The sequence below is a fragment of the Vicia villosa genome, unplaced genomic scaffold (genome assembly GCF_029867415.1).
Source record: "Vicia villosa cultivar HV-30 ecotype Madison, WI unplaced genomic scaffold, Vvil1.0 ctg.002927F_1_1, whole genome shotgun sequence".
Lineage (NCBI taxonomy): Eukaryota > Viridiplantae > Streptophyta > Magnoliopsida > Fabales > Fabaceae > Vicia > Vicia villosa.
In genome coordinates, this window is record NW_026706069.1 from 110223 (window position 1) to 124765 (window position 14543).

Genomic DNA, 14543 nt, shown 5'->3' on the forward strand with positions numbered 1-14543 from the left:
ACAATTTTGGTAAAACAATTTTATTTTTCTTTTAAAAGCTTTTTTTAAAAAATAATAAATTCTTTTGACAAAACAATTTTATTTTTCCTATTTACATTCTTATTATAATGTTTAACTCTAATTCATTTTATCTTTGTTAACAATAACTAGGCACACACGTGAATCCGTACAAACTCACGAGTATTCTACTAGTTTTTTGGGAAAACTAACATATGCCTCAAAGACACAAGTTAATAAGTTATTTATAAAAATATTTTTTCAGAACACGTGCATTCAATATATTGAAACTTTAAATATAACTTTATTATATTTAATTTTTTCTAATTATAATATTTTTAACATAGACTCTTAGAACACATGTTAGCATGACCCATATTTTTTTTATAGTAGTGAGAATAATATAGAGTAAAGTCTTGGCTTGCCTTCATATTCAAATAACTCTAATGGTTATGGTTATTGGTTGGCAAGATGAAATTCAGTGGATCATTAATGGCGGGAAGGGAAAAGGTTGGAGTGCTCGAGTGCTAAAGTGTGCTTGACAATACCAACAATTTTAGAGATATAGAGATTACTGAGATCACATTAATGATAATAATCTGTTATGGCTAAAAATTATGAATTGAAATATGAAAATACAAATGATTTTGTATCATTTGGATCACATTAATGTATGTGATTGAAGGAATGAAAGTAAGAGATTAATCTAATTTTTTAATAAAAACAATTATTTATTAATTATAAAAAATATATATATATATATATATTTTAACGATGCAAAGTCCCTTATTCTGGATTTTTGTAATTTGGAGGATAGGAAGGTTGCAGGGAGATTTGCAGTTGTGATGGATGTAATTTGGAAGAATAGAAATGATTTTATTTGGCACAATGAGAAGGAGGAAGCATCCAAGTTGGGTTTGATTGCGTTTCATAATTGGCAGGATTGGTTTATGGCCCAAAGAAATCAGGAGAGAAATGAAAATCCTCATCATGTCATTAGTTGGAACCCGCCACCGGAAGGATGGTTAAAGTGCAACGTGGATGCGGGGTTTAATAAACAGTGTGGAACAACTAATAAAGGTTGGTGTGTACGTGATAAAAGTGGAAATTTCATTGTTGCAGGTGTTGCTTGGGATATTGGTACTTTCTCCATTCTTGAAGCGGAAGCTTCGGCCATTAAAGAAGCTATTGAAAGTGCTATAGCTCTACGTTTAGAAAATGTCATCTTCGAAAGCGACGCTCAACATGTGGTTCAAGCCATCCACTCTAATCAAAAGGGTGATTCTGAGTTTAGTTTAATTATTATGTCCATTAGAAACTTGTTACATATTTCTTCAAACTTCGAGGTGAAGTTCGTAAAACGTCAAGCGAATTCGGTTGCCCACTCCCTTGCGAAGGCGGCCAATTCTTGGTCTAGACGTAGTGTCATAAACATGATTCCTCATTGTATTCAATCTATTATCTTGAATGAAATGCGTTAAGTTTGCTTTTGTCAAAAAAAAAAAAAAAAAAAAAAAAAAAAGCAGAATAATAATTAAAGTAAAAATATTAATAAAAAAACCTAATAAAAATAAGAATGGTTATGCACCGACAATGTAAAAAAATCTAATTAGAATATAACGTTCTTGTATGTTATACAAATTTTTTTAAATTTTCAGTCTGATTTTTCTTAATTCATGATCGTCATTGATTAATAATAAAATTTTAATATTATCATTATATCAGGACAAAATATCGATTAGAAAAAAAAATATAAGATATAAGTTAACCACACAATAAGATTTCAAAATAAATTTAATATGTTAAAATATTAAATGAAATTAAAAGTGTTTTAAAAAAATGATAATAATTGATTGGTATAAATAAAATACTATGATAGAAGAAAAAAGAAACAGAATGAATATAAATATTTCTTTTGTAGCAATATTTTCAAAAGATAATTAAAAATAAATATTATCAAAAAATAAATAACGAAAAAAAAAACTTTAAAAATAAGTATATAAGTGCAGAGAGGGAGAAAGAGGAATAGAGAGGGAGAAGAAGGGTTTGGTTTTGTTGTACCAAAATCAGAATTCTCGAATATGGGTAGCGGTGAAATGGGAGTTGCAGAGAGCGACGGTGCTTCGCTACCCTCAATCGGAACCGACGCAATGAAGCGAAGAGTAACCTACTTCTACGAACCAACCATCGGCGATTACTACTACGGTCAAGGCCACCCCATGAAACCCCACCGTATACGCATGGCTCATAACCTCGTCATCCACTACGCGCTTCACCGTCGTATGCAAATCAACCGTCCTTTCCTCGCCGGTTCCGAAGACATCCGCCGTTTTCACGCCGACGACTATGTGGAGTTCCTTTCTTCCGTTTCGCCGGAAATCCTCTCCGAGAGTTCTCACTCTCATTATCGTCAGCTTAAGCGGTTCAATGTTGGTGAAGATTGTCCGGTGTTCGATGGACTTTTTCCGTTCTGTCAGGCCTCGGCTGGTGGATCGATTGGTGCTGCTGTGAGGCTTAATCGCGGTGATGCTGATATTGCTATCAATTGGGCTGGGGGTTTGCATCATGCTAAGAAAGCTGAAGCCTCGGGGTTTTGCTATGTTAATGACATTGTTCTCGGTATTCTCGAGCTTCTTAAAGCTCATAGGGTATTTTTCTTTTTCTGTACTCATTTATACTCTATATACATTGCTAAATGTTTTTTCTTCTTATTCCTGACTTGTGTTTGTGCCCTATAGCGCGGTTTGGATAAACAGTTGAATTTGCAAATTATAGTATAAGTTCTTAACATATAAGCACTCATCATATAAGCTCTTTCTTTTACACAAGATAAATTAAACCAATTTTTTTTCCGTGTTGTTTTTCTTAAGTTATCTTTGTGGAAATAAGCTGAATACTACTTATGAACATATTATAGCTTGTTTTCATTATTTCTTCCAAACAGTTTCATGGGTGCTTATGCCACTAGTCTTCTAGCTATAGGACACAGCATGACTGTACAATCAAGGTTTTAAAAAACGGCCGCGGTCGCGTAAAGGTTTTCGCGATTTCGGTCGGTACAAGTGTATTGCGGTCGCAGTGTGAATTAATGACAATTTGTTCTTCAATATAGAAAACGGTGATAACATATCGGTATCGACATCTGCCAAAACCGTTTTGTCGCGGCCGTAGCGGACTGTTTTTTAAAATCTTGTGTATAATAGTGTATAAAATGATGTTAAATTTGTAACCGGAACATAAATTTGAAATAAAAAGTAGAACTGAATACGAACGATGTAAACGTTGGCATGTGTTGTTGTAAACAGATGTGATTATTGTTTCGAAAAAGCTAATCGGGTTGTAATTCAACCATTCGATTTGTATTTTTACTAGAAAATTTCCCCCTCTTGACACTTTCTGGACTTTCACATGTCTGTATCCAACCATTTTCCCAGATTCGTACAAGAGCGCAGGATCCTTACTAGTTTGGTATATAAATATAAGAGTAGTTAAAGTGATAGTGAAGAGAACTAGCACATGTATACTGTATATTTACCGTTTTGAATAATCAATATTTCTTTGCTTTTGCCAAAGATAAAAACGGAGATGGATTTGAATGCATATGCTAGTCATGTTAATGTAATTTTTTTTATTTCTATCACTTGGATTTTCTTCTTTTTCTGAATATATTGTTCTTTATGTTACTGGCCAGCGTGTGGTGTATGTTGATATTGATGTCCACCATGGAGATGGCGTTGAGGAGGCATTTTACACTACTGATAGAGTGATGACAGTGTCTTTTCACAAGTTTGGCGATTTTTTCCCAGGAACTGGGCATATTAAAGACACTGGGGTGGGCTCTGGAAAGGACTATGCCGTAAATGTTCCTTTGAATGATGGAATGGATGATGAGAATTTCCGTGCTCTGTTCCGTCCCATCATGCAAAAAGTCATGGACGTATATCAACCCGATGCAGTTGTTCTTCAATGTGGAGCTGATTCATTGTCTGGTGATAGGCTGGGTTGCTTCAACTTGTCTGTGAAGGGTCATGCAGACTGCCTTCGTTTCCTTAGATCTTTCAATGTTCCTCTAATGGTCTTGGGTGGGGGAGGATACACAGTACGGAATGTTGCTCGTTGTTGGTGTTATGAGGTTCCTTTCCTTCTCTACTTGTGCAGAATTTTAAACAATGTAATGTGATGGTCTAATATGTTATTTATTGATTATTGATTACTATTCGTCTCTTTCTTTGTTTTAGACAGCAGTCGCAGTAGGAGTGGAGCCTAGTAATAAGTTGCCATACAACGAATATTATGAATATTTTGGCCCAGACTATACACTTCACGTTGAACCAAACAACATGGAGAACCTAAACACACCCAAGGATATGGAAAAAATCAGGTGACTTATATTTTTGCTTTTTGATTGTATAAGAATTGATGATTCTGATTTTTCTTTTTTTGTTTCATAATTATGAAATTAAACACTAGCCATAAATAATTATGAATTTGCTTACTCATGCTCTATTTTTCTGCAGCTAAGTTGCATCCTTTTTGCTAATGTTTTGACTTTTCCAGAACTTATAAATAGTTTAATTTCATGAACTAGCTGTAGTTTGCACTCGAATGTGGCCTTTTCTTGGATATTGGAATTGTACGTGAGGACTTTATTTATGTATTATTCTAGATTTCAAGTATCTAAAATCAGTAGTGGAGCCTTATCCACTTCTTTGAGGGGGCCTAAATAGTTAATCTATATACTCAATTTGAAATAAAACATGTTAAATTTTGTTGTAGCGTGATGGTACAAATGTTTTTGGTAGCAAGGCACGCAAGTTTGATTATAGGAAGAGATACTATATCATGCAAGATTGCAAAAACTACCTGACCCAGGATCCATACTATGCCTACTTGCTTAAAGAAGCCTAACCACCGCGGCACTGCAAAACCCTGTGAGAAAAGTCAACATGGCACGTCTTGTCTTGTTCACATAGTGCCTGATATTTGTATGTTTTAGGGGGTGTGCTACACTGTAAAGCAGTTAAAAATATGCGGCAACTCTATATACCTATTTAGCCAATAGCGCACTATAGCTGCTGGTGGCCGCTATAGGAAGTCTTTTGTGGAGAAATATGCGGTAGCTCCTGCAGTAGCAGCCATACTCACAGCTGGTTGCAACTGCTTAGGGATTTAGGATAAAAAAAACTTGTTTTAGTAGTGATTTTTTGAATTTGATTTTTTTTTGTGGCATTTACGTGTGATCTATTAAATTTATTCTCATTTATGAATGTTTCATGAATATTGAGTTGTTTAATATATGCTTAACAAATTATAATAGCAGTTATCCCGATATGCACTTCCCTGATTTTTGAAGTCTGCTACTTTATACTGCTATCTAGGATTGATAACTCTTAGAATTGTGGTTGGGCCTAACACAACCTTTACAAAACGGACTTATTAGGTGAGGATATCTCCCGTTGTTAACATATGTTCAAGCCATATATTGTCCAATGTGGGATTCTTTATACACCCTCTCATGCCCAACACTAACACTATTAGGATGAGTGTGAAGAATATTAATGAGGCTCATATTGTGGTGACTCGCTAGCGGAAACCTGATAACCTGTGGCCCCAAGGATCTTGAATGAGGTTTTGATACCATCTTAGAATTGTGATCGGGCCTAACTCGACCTTAAATAACTGACTTTTATGGTGAGGATATCCCCCCACTTGTAAACATATGTTAAGGACATATATTGTCCGATGTGAGACTCTTAACGATAACTATATTTTGTAGGTCCACGTAGATCACTACCACTTGAGAAATAGCTGATGTGATACATAGTTCCTAATAAAATAGTATTTTTCCCTCCCTGTCTAGTTATTTGTGTATCTCCCTAAAGACAAAAATGGAATGATATCTCGATATATTTTTCAGATATTGAGCTTGATATGCACAGTAACATTGATTATTTATATGCAATTTTTCAACTTTTTCCCCTGTGCTGTTTACTTAAGCTTAAATTGATAGTTTGTGGGATTTTCTTGGAGCTAACATTGATTTAAATGATTATTTTAAATGGTTTTTCAGGAACATGTTACTTGAACAAATTTCCAGACTTCCTCATGCACCCAGTGCACCTTTTCAGACTACACCGCCAACTGTACAAGTTCCAGAAGAGGTTTGTACTTCTTAAACTAGTGGAATAGACTATCCTTCTACCATCTTCTTTTAGTTTGATGTTATTTAGTGAATGTATTCAGGAAGACGAGGACATGGATATGAGACCAAAACCTCGCATATGGAATGGTGAAGATTATGATTCTGAAGACGATGATGAGTATGAAGATGAGAAGGCTAGTATAAGGAGCTCAAATTTAACTTCCCATATGAGGTAATAGTTTTCTTTTGTTTTAAAGCTGAATGGTAAAAATGCATCTCAATTTTCACTCTTTGTAGTGTTGGAATAGCCTGGAAGCTGCAGATATATAGTTATGGATTTGTCCCTTGGACAATAATCTTAGTGCCCTATGTAGGCTGGAGACTCTAGCCTCAAATTTAATGGAAGTTTTGTTTTAGGTCTTTCAACCTCTCTGCTTATCCTTTTGTGTATATCAATCTGCTAACTTTCTTTATCCAAAGGAAAATTGTCTACCGTGGTTGCCGTGTTATTGGATGCCTTAATGATAGACTTATATTCCTTATTAGCTTGAAGGTTAATCCATTATGAAGCCTTGTGTAAGCCATGAACATGGGCTTGGCTATTGTGTTATAGATGTAGAGTGATTATTCATGTCTATGATTGTTTACTAAATTTAGTTTTAATAGAAATATAATATTGCAAAGAAAACTTAGTAAGGTTGTAATTGTAATAGACTAACATTTAACTTGGATTGGAAGATACTAAAGATTGTTGTTTATTCTAATTACTTAAGTATGGTACTTTTAATTACTAACCAAACATACTAATAGAAATAAAATCCTCGAGTGTGTGATTTTTAGCCACGAAATAAGCACACTTAAGATTGTTGTTTATTTCAGTGTTGAGATTAAGAAATTGAATAAATTATTTACCATTTGGTTCCTTTTTTAAAAATCTAAGAATTATACACTATATGAAGCAGGCGTTCAGCAGTTCATATGGAAGAAGACAAGCCAGATGTTAAGCCTGATGTGCATTCGTCGTCGTCCTCCTAATAGTGATAAAACAGAACAAGTTCTCAATTGTCATGTTATGTTAGTGAGAAGCTCATTAATGTTTGAGTTGTGCTTCACATTTTCTTCCTCTATGATAAATGTGTTTTGAAGTTTAAATATATCGAGGTAGATGTATAAAGTAGGAAGCACATTAGCTGAGGATGGTGCCATTTTGGTGGCGGATTTGTAAAAGCACATTACCTCAAAAATATATTTGGTGCTTTAAGTGAACAAGTGAACACGAGGCATGGATGATAATTTCCTGATCTACATTCGTGTTCATCAGACATAGATATAGGGGTGCAAAAACTTGGTTAATTTTTTGGTTTTTATTTTGTTTATGCTTTTTGTAGCATGCAGAAAAGAAGAGTCCTAAAAATTGATTACATACTATTTTGACTATTTCTTCGACCATCTTCATTTTGTTTATGCTTGTTGTTAGCCAGATATTTAACTAGGGGTGGCTAACGGGCATGCCCACCCCGTTAAGGTCCGCCCCGCAAAAGTCTGCAAAAAAATGGGGCGGGGCGGTCATACGTATAAGGATGCAGACTTAAAACCTTGACTCGCCCCACGTTAAAAGTGAGGGCGGGACGGGCCCGTGGGCACCTCTCTTTTTAGGCATAAAAATACAAAAATGCAAGTAAATGCATATGTCCGCAAAAGTCTGCATAAAAAATACGGCGGTCACATTAGAGGGTGAGGGCTTAAAATATTGATCTACCCTTCACTAAAGTGCGGGCTAAACGGGACTGTTTTGCCACCCCTATGTTTAATTAGTTTGATGGAAATTTTGGTACTAACTTGATGTACGGGTAGCAATAGTTATAGTATATATTTGAAAATTTCTTAATGCATCTTATATTAGGACACTTTGGGAAAATATAATTATGCCTCTAAGCGTTGAAGATACATCTTCGGACGCATTAAAATTCAACACACTTTTGAACCAGACCTTAAATCAGTGGAAAGAATCATCAGAGATATTTCTACATATACCTTACGTAAATACATCTCTGGACGTACCAAATTTCAGTGCAAATTTGGATGAGCCCCTAACTCTTATTGCAATTATTTCAGAGATACATCTCTGCAAAGTTTACGTAGATACATCTCTGTACGCTCTTCTTTCAAAAGCATGCCAAAATCCCTTCACCTTCCTCACTTACTCAAACTCTCAAAACTCATTTTCTCAAACTCAAACCACATTCAAATAACATCAAGCAACTTCAAACATCCAACTTGAAGCAACGTCAAACAACAACTTAAAAATACTTAGAATTTACTGTCTACACTAGATACAGAGACACATCTTCGAAAATATTACGCATATGCATCTCCAAAACAATCCAACATTTAACAAATAAAGTCGCGTTCGGAGATACATCTTCGAAAATTGAGAGGCATTTTTGAAATTGCATAGGATGCTTTTAGGTATATAGTTAAAAAATTCCCATATAGTACTTATTTGCATATGCATTTGAAAAAAAAAAGGGGGATTCAATTCAGTTTGTATTCTAACTTCTCATGTTTGTTAGCTATATTTAGTTGACAAGAACAAGTTAATAAATAAATAAAAACAAATTAAAACTTTCTAGAAACATCTCAATTAATCTTAGGTTCTGGTAAAAATAACGGTTGACTGATAACTTAATTAGTTGATAGTACAATTTATGGCTTATGATTAGTGATTGATAGTTTATAGCTTATATGATTATATTTGATGACTAATGAATGATAATTGTTAAGTTAATTGAAATGTTTGGTAAAATTAGCGGTTCAAGTAAGTAATAAATGTAAAATGACATAAAAGAATATTTTTTAATTAAAACGTATCTCCTCAATTTTTTATTGTAAGTTGTTTTAGACTTTTTACTCTAATGATTTTACAAAATTGTCTTTCATTAAATATAAGGGAAAAATAAATTCAAATACTTGAAAGAAGAGATGGTAATAAATACTTATGAATATAATAAGAAAAATAATATTAATGATTTTTTTGATATTGTAAAACCATTTATATTTTAGTACAGTGTTTTTCAAAGCGACTTATAAAAAAAACAGAGAAAATATTATAAAGAGTAAAAGTTGTAGAGAATTAAGTGTGAGGAAGATGTCCTACATTGATTAGAAAATGGAAGATTGAGCACTTTACATCACTTTAAATTTTTGGGTGAATATGTGATGTGTGTCTCACAAAGGTGTGTGAATTGCCTCCAACAGTGGTATCATGAGCCTTTGATTTCAAGTTAACGGCGATATAAGTATATGTGGAAGAAAGAGGACTCACACTTGAAGGGGAGTGTTGAGAATTAAGTATGAGGAAGAAGCCTCACATTGATTAGATTGAACATTTTATAAGTGAGAGAACATAGACATCTATTACCTTAAAATTTTGGATGAATATGCGGTATGTCTTTCACAAATACGTGTCACAAGTATAAAATGCTCTTGTGTTGACCTTGAATTGACTCCAACAAAAGTGACTTTTAATTAAAATAATAATAGTAAAAGTGAAAAATAAAATGATAAACTATGCTATTTGAAATAACGTCTAAAAAATAAAATATAAATTATTAATATAGTTATAAGCTCATATTTAAATGGAAGTATAACATGATGCGGTTACATTGTGTAAATGAAAAAAACATGACGCGGTTATTAAATATAGTGATATTTCATCATCTAGAAATGTTTTTTGCATTTGAGATGAACTAGAGTTATAACAGTGTTATTTTTGAAAATTATCATTAGACACCAGATCAAACTACACCTACATAACTAACATTAAGTTGGTCTATGTAAAGAAAATTGGTTGGAAGAGTATTCACTGCCAAACAACATTAAGTTGGTGTCTGTGAAGAAAAATGGGTTGGTTTGTTTGAAGAAAAATTGGCTGTAAGAGTATCCACTCCCAAACAGAAGCGGATGTGCCTGTGAGATATTGGATCGAACTCTAGTATGGTCGAATGGTAGCTTCTTGGTTCGACAGGGTTAAGCATGAAGTCGAAGGTTGTTCACATACTTGTGTCGAAGATGCTAGGGTTGTTAGCATGCTAAATTAGGTTTTAGTGTTTAAACCCTAATTTGTTAAGTTAGCTTGTTTATTAAGTTGGCTTGTGTAATGGGCCTTGTGGAAAAAGCCCATTAGTTAGTATGTTAGGTTTTATTATAAATAGCATACTAGTCTCTCATCATTGCTAAGTTGCAAATCCTAATTTAGGGTGAGAGAGGTTATTTGTTATTCTTGTAAACTTGTAATCTTGTTCTAAGAGAAAGTGAAAGAATAGCAGTTATAACCAATTATTGTGTTCCTCTTCTTCCTCGTCCTTTATTCTTCCTTGTTTTATACTTTGTTCTTGACATCGTTTTTCACAACAAATTGGTGCGGTGAGCGTGGAGAAGATGCCTTCAACAAAGTATAAAATTAAATTAATAGATTTAGAATATTTTGGAACAAGAATTAGTTTAGTTTATCAAAGTATTTTTAAGGTCTTATTATTTTTTAAATTAGTTTGACTTTTTTCACGTTATTATATAAACTCTAATAAAATTTTAAAGTATATATCGCATTGTTTCAAAATTTTGAAAGTCTTATAATTTTAAATATATATTAGGGTCCATTTTTAATTTTTGTCCAGGGCCTCTTAAATGTCAGGACGGACCCTGGGTTCAGTGGTGATTTGTGTTGGACTTAGTAGAGAGGGTTACAGTTTGATCTCCGCACCTGCGATTGAGAGGATGGTGGAACCACTTGATATTAGAATTGACCTTCGAAGCATTTGCTGTTTCAATCGTGTTTGATTTATCACTATGAACGAAGCTTTCTCACCTGAAATTACTGAGAACGAAGATTGAGGAACACAATATCAAAACATACGAAGGTTGACGAATACAAAATCGCACAAAATCGTCGTGGTCCTTGAAACTTTGGTCATTAATGTTTCGTTTTCAGACAGGTTTGTCCCACATGTCTTTCTCTTTTCCTATCTTTGGAGTTGCGTCCTTTTCCTATGACCCACAATGTTCATCTGCATCTAAAAAGGAAGTATAATAATGTGATTTTGTCTGTATTTTGTAGGGATACACATTGACTGGATATTTAACACATTTGCTATTTTATTGACTTAATAGTTGTAGTTATGTGAAATGTTTACGAAATTAACCCTTACCATATGTGTAATTTATAGAAGATTTGCTTGTTTAAGGTCGTATTTTTCACTATGAGTGCTTTTATAAAAGACCCCTGTAACACCCTAATTTTCATCGAATAATTATAATTAAACATGCTCATAATATATTGAGATGATGAAATTCTCTCATTTGGTTTTAAGATGAACGTAATTGATGAATGTGTGTATCATAAATTCAGTGGGATCAAATATATAATTTTGGTATTGTATGTTGATGACTTACTGCTTGCCACTAATGATATAGGTATGTTGCATGAAACTAGGAGATTTCTATCAAGAAATTTTGAGAAAAGATCTTAGTGATGCATTCTTTGTGTTAGGGATCCAGATACATCAAGATCGCTTTTGAGGTACTATAAGATTATAACATATGGGCTATTGATAAGGTGCTTAAAAGGTTTGGCATGAAAGACTGCAAACCAGGTGATACCCCAGTGGCTAAGGGAGACAAATTTGTTGGAATTAAATCCAAAACTTTGAGTAATTCCGAATCAATCTTGATGAACAAGATTCAATCAAACTAATCAAAATTCCTTGTTCTTCACTATTCACTTGAGTGGTTCAACCAACCTTAGTTGCAAGATGATTATTGCTGCATAATGACAATGAAAGAAGGAAGAAAGAAAAGATGAAAATGGAAGATAAAAAATTTAGGGTTTGAACAAAAGGAGAAGAATATTTTCAACATAGTTTCTCTTTTCTTCCAAATTGGAATTTTATTCACTTTGCAACTGCAATATTCACTGTTACAATAATAGGGGTTACTTCCTTTATTTATAGTTTTTAGGCTGCTTTATCCCTAAGCCAAAGCCCAAAACTACAAAAGCCCAAAATACCTAGTTTGGTCTAAGTCGAAATTCTGTGTCAAGCAACTTGCTTCGTCACTTCGACATTTAATACAACTCAACACACATTAAACTATTTCAACACACCTCATTCCTATCGAACAACATGCTGCTTCGACACTAGGGATTACAATCTCAACACACCACCTAATTCATTGTGTGTAAGCTATTTACATTCATCATAACTCTTAATTTCTTGAATACTTCGACCTGCACTCCTTTCTTCAGTGTGCAATCCGATTCTCAATTCTTCAGTGTTCCAATTTCAGCTTCGCTTTTTCTACCTGCTCTTGAAGATAATGGAACCTCATTTCAATATGCTTGCTTCGTCCATGTGCTATCGGGTTCTTCGCCCGATTGATAGCCGACATGTTATCGATCTTTATGGTAATTGTTCTATGATTCTTCCTTATAATCTCTTCGACCAAGTTCACCATCCATGTTGCTTGACATGCACAAAGAGAAGCAGCTGTGTACTCTGCTTCACATGATGACAACGCTACTACTAGTTCCTTCCTTGAACTCCAAGCAACTAGTGCACCACCCAACATAAACACATAATCAGTTGTGGATTTTTTATCCTCAACATCACTACACCAACTTGAGTCGGTGTAACCCACTAATTTACATTCTTTTCCTTCATCACCTGCAGGAAACATAATTTCATAGTCGAGAGTTCCTTTCAAATACGTTAATATCCTCTTCGTTGCTTCTAGGTGTGATACCTTTGGCTTCTGCATGAATCTACTCACCTTACCTACATTGTATGCTAAGTCAGGCCTAGTGTGACAAAGGTATCTTAATGACCCAATAAGTCTTCTGTAATGGGTTAGGTCGACATCATCTTCATCTGATTCTTTCGACAGTTACAATCTTGGTTTAATAGGTGTCGAAGTCGAGTTGCATTCTTCCATCTCAAATCTCTTGAGTATTTCACTTGCATATCTTCTTTGATGCATAATCAAACCTCTACTACTCTTGTAGAATTTGATGCCAAGGAAGTATGAAAGTCGCCCAGATCAGACCTTTCGAACTCCTTGCTAAGATCACCTTTGAAGTTTTTGATCTGTTTCTTGTAACTACCTATTATTAACAAGTCATCAACATAGAGACATACTATAAGCAATTCAATCTTGCTTCTTCTCACATATACTATATGTTCAGTTGTGTACTTCACAAGTTCCTTCTCCCTTAGAAAACCATCAATCTTCTTATTCCAAGCTCTTAGAGCTTGCTTAAGTCCTTACAGGGATTTATGCAGCCTGTGCACCTTTCTCTCTTCGCCATGTTTCAAAAACCCAACTGGTTGAGAAACGTAGACTTCTTCGTTTAAGGGGCCATTCATGAATGTACATTTCACATCCATCTGACATATGTGCCAATTGTTCATGCTTGTTAGACACACAACCAATTTGATTGTTTAGATCCTAGCAACAGGTGCAAAAACTTCATCGAAGTTGATTCCTTCTTTCTGAAGAAATCCTTTTGCCATAAATCTTGCCTTGTGTCAAGTTACTTCTCCTTTGGGATTAAAATTCACCTTGCATACCCACTTCACATTGATGGCCTTCTTGCCTTGAGGCAATTCAACAAGTGACCAAGTGTTATTGACTTCGATGGACTTTAGTTCTTCATTCATAACTTTCATCCACTTCGAATCCTTCAATGCCTAAGATGCATTAACTTGTTCGACATCTGCATAGAAAGAATAATGTACTAGCTCACCTTCATTATCAACTGCATCATCTGATGTAATCACACATTCTTGCAACCTTGTAGGCACGTGTCTAGTTCTTTGAGGTCTGCTTGGACCTGCATCACATCTGACTTCTTGTCGAACTTCTTCTCTCGACTTTAGTTGCTAGTTCTTCACATAAGATTCTTATTGAATCCTTCTTTACATTTTCAGTCAAATCCCATTCTTTAAGCTCATCTATGATCACGTCCCTGTTGATCACAACTTGATTTTTCACTGGGTCAAACAGTTTGTATCCTCAAGTTAGATGATATCCTATTAGGATCATTTGACTCGACTTGTCATCAAGTTTTCTTCTCAACTGATCTCGCACATGTCTATATGCTATAGATCCAAATAATTTTAGATGACTCAAGTTAGGTTTGACACCAAACTAACATTCTTCTGGCGTGATTCCTTTTAGCTTCTTCAATAGACATTTGTTCAAAATGTATGTTGCAATAGACACAACCTCACCTCAAAACTCTTTAGGTAAATGCTTGTCTTTCAAAATACTTCTTACCATTTTCATGATGGTTCAATTCTTCCTTTCTGCAGTTCTATTCTGCTGTGGAGTGTAAGGTGGCACCACCTCA

General features: G+C 34.4%; 1 protein-coding gene across 1 annotated transcript; it reads left to right on the top strand.

Annotated features, from left to right (window-relative positions):
* Positions 1 to 2006: 2006 nt before the first annotated feature.
* LOC131640064 (histone deacetylase 6-like) lies at positions 2007 to 7576 on the top strand. The gene is made up of 6 exons (XM_058910474.1): positions 2007 to 2645; positions 3689 to 4129; positions 4236 to 4378; positions 6068 to 6158; positions 6241 to 6371; positions 7102 to 7576. The coding sequence occupies exons 1-6, from the start codon at positions 2079 to 2081 to the stop codon at positions 7172 to 7174; spliced, it is 1446 nt and encodes a 481-aa protein (XP_058766457.1). The 5' UTR covers positions 2007 to 2078; the 3' UTR covers positions 7175 to 7576.
* The last annotated feature ends 6967 nt before the right edge of the window (positions 7577 to 14543 follow it).

What these genes read in the sequence shown, in the direction of transcription:
- LOC131640064 (XM_058910474.1), top strand. Translation starts at nt 2,079, where the DNA reads ATGGGTAGCGGTGAAATGGGAGTTGCAGAGAGCGACGGTGCTTCGCTA. An exon ending in AGCTTCTTAAAGCTCATAGG is followed by an intron (nt 2,646 to 3,688) that starts GTATTTTTCTTT and finishes GTTACTGGCCAG; the next exon opens with CGTGTGGTGTATGTTGATAT. An exon ending in AATTTAACTTCCCATATGAG is followed by an intron (nt 6,372 to 7,101) that starts GTAATAGTTTTC and finishes TATATGAAGCAG; the next exon opens with GCGTTCAGCAGTTCATATGG.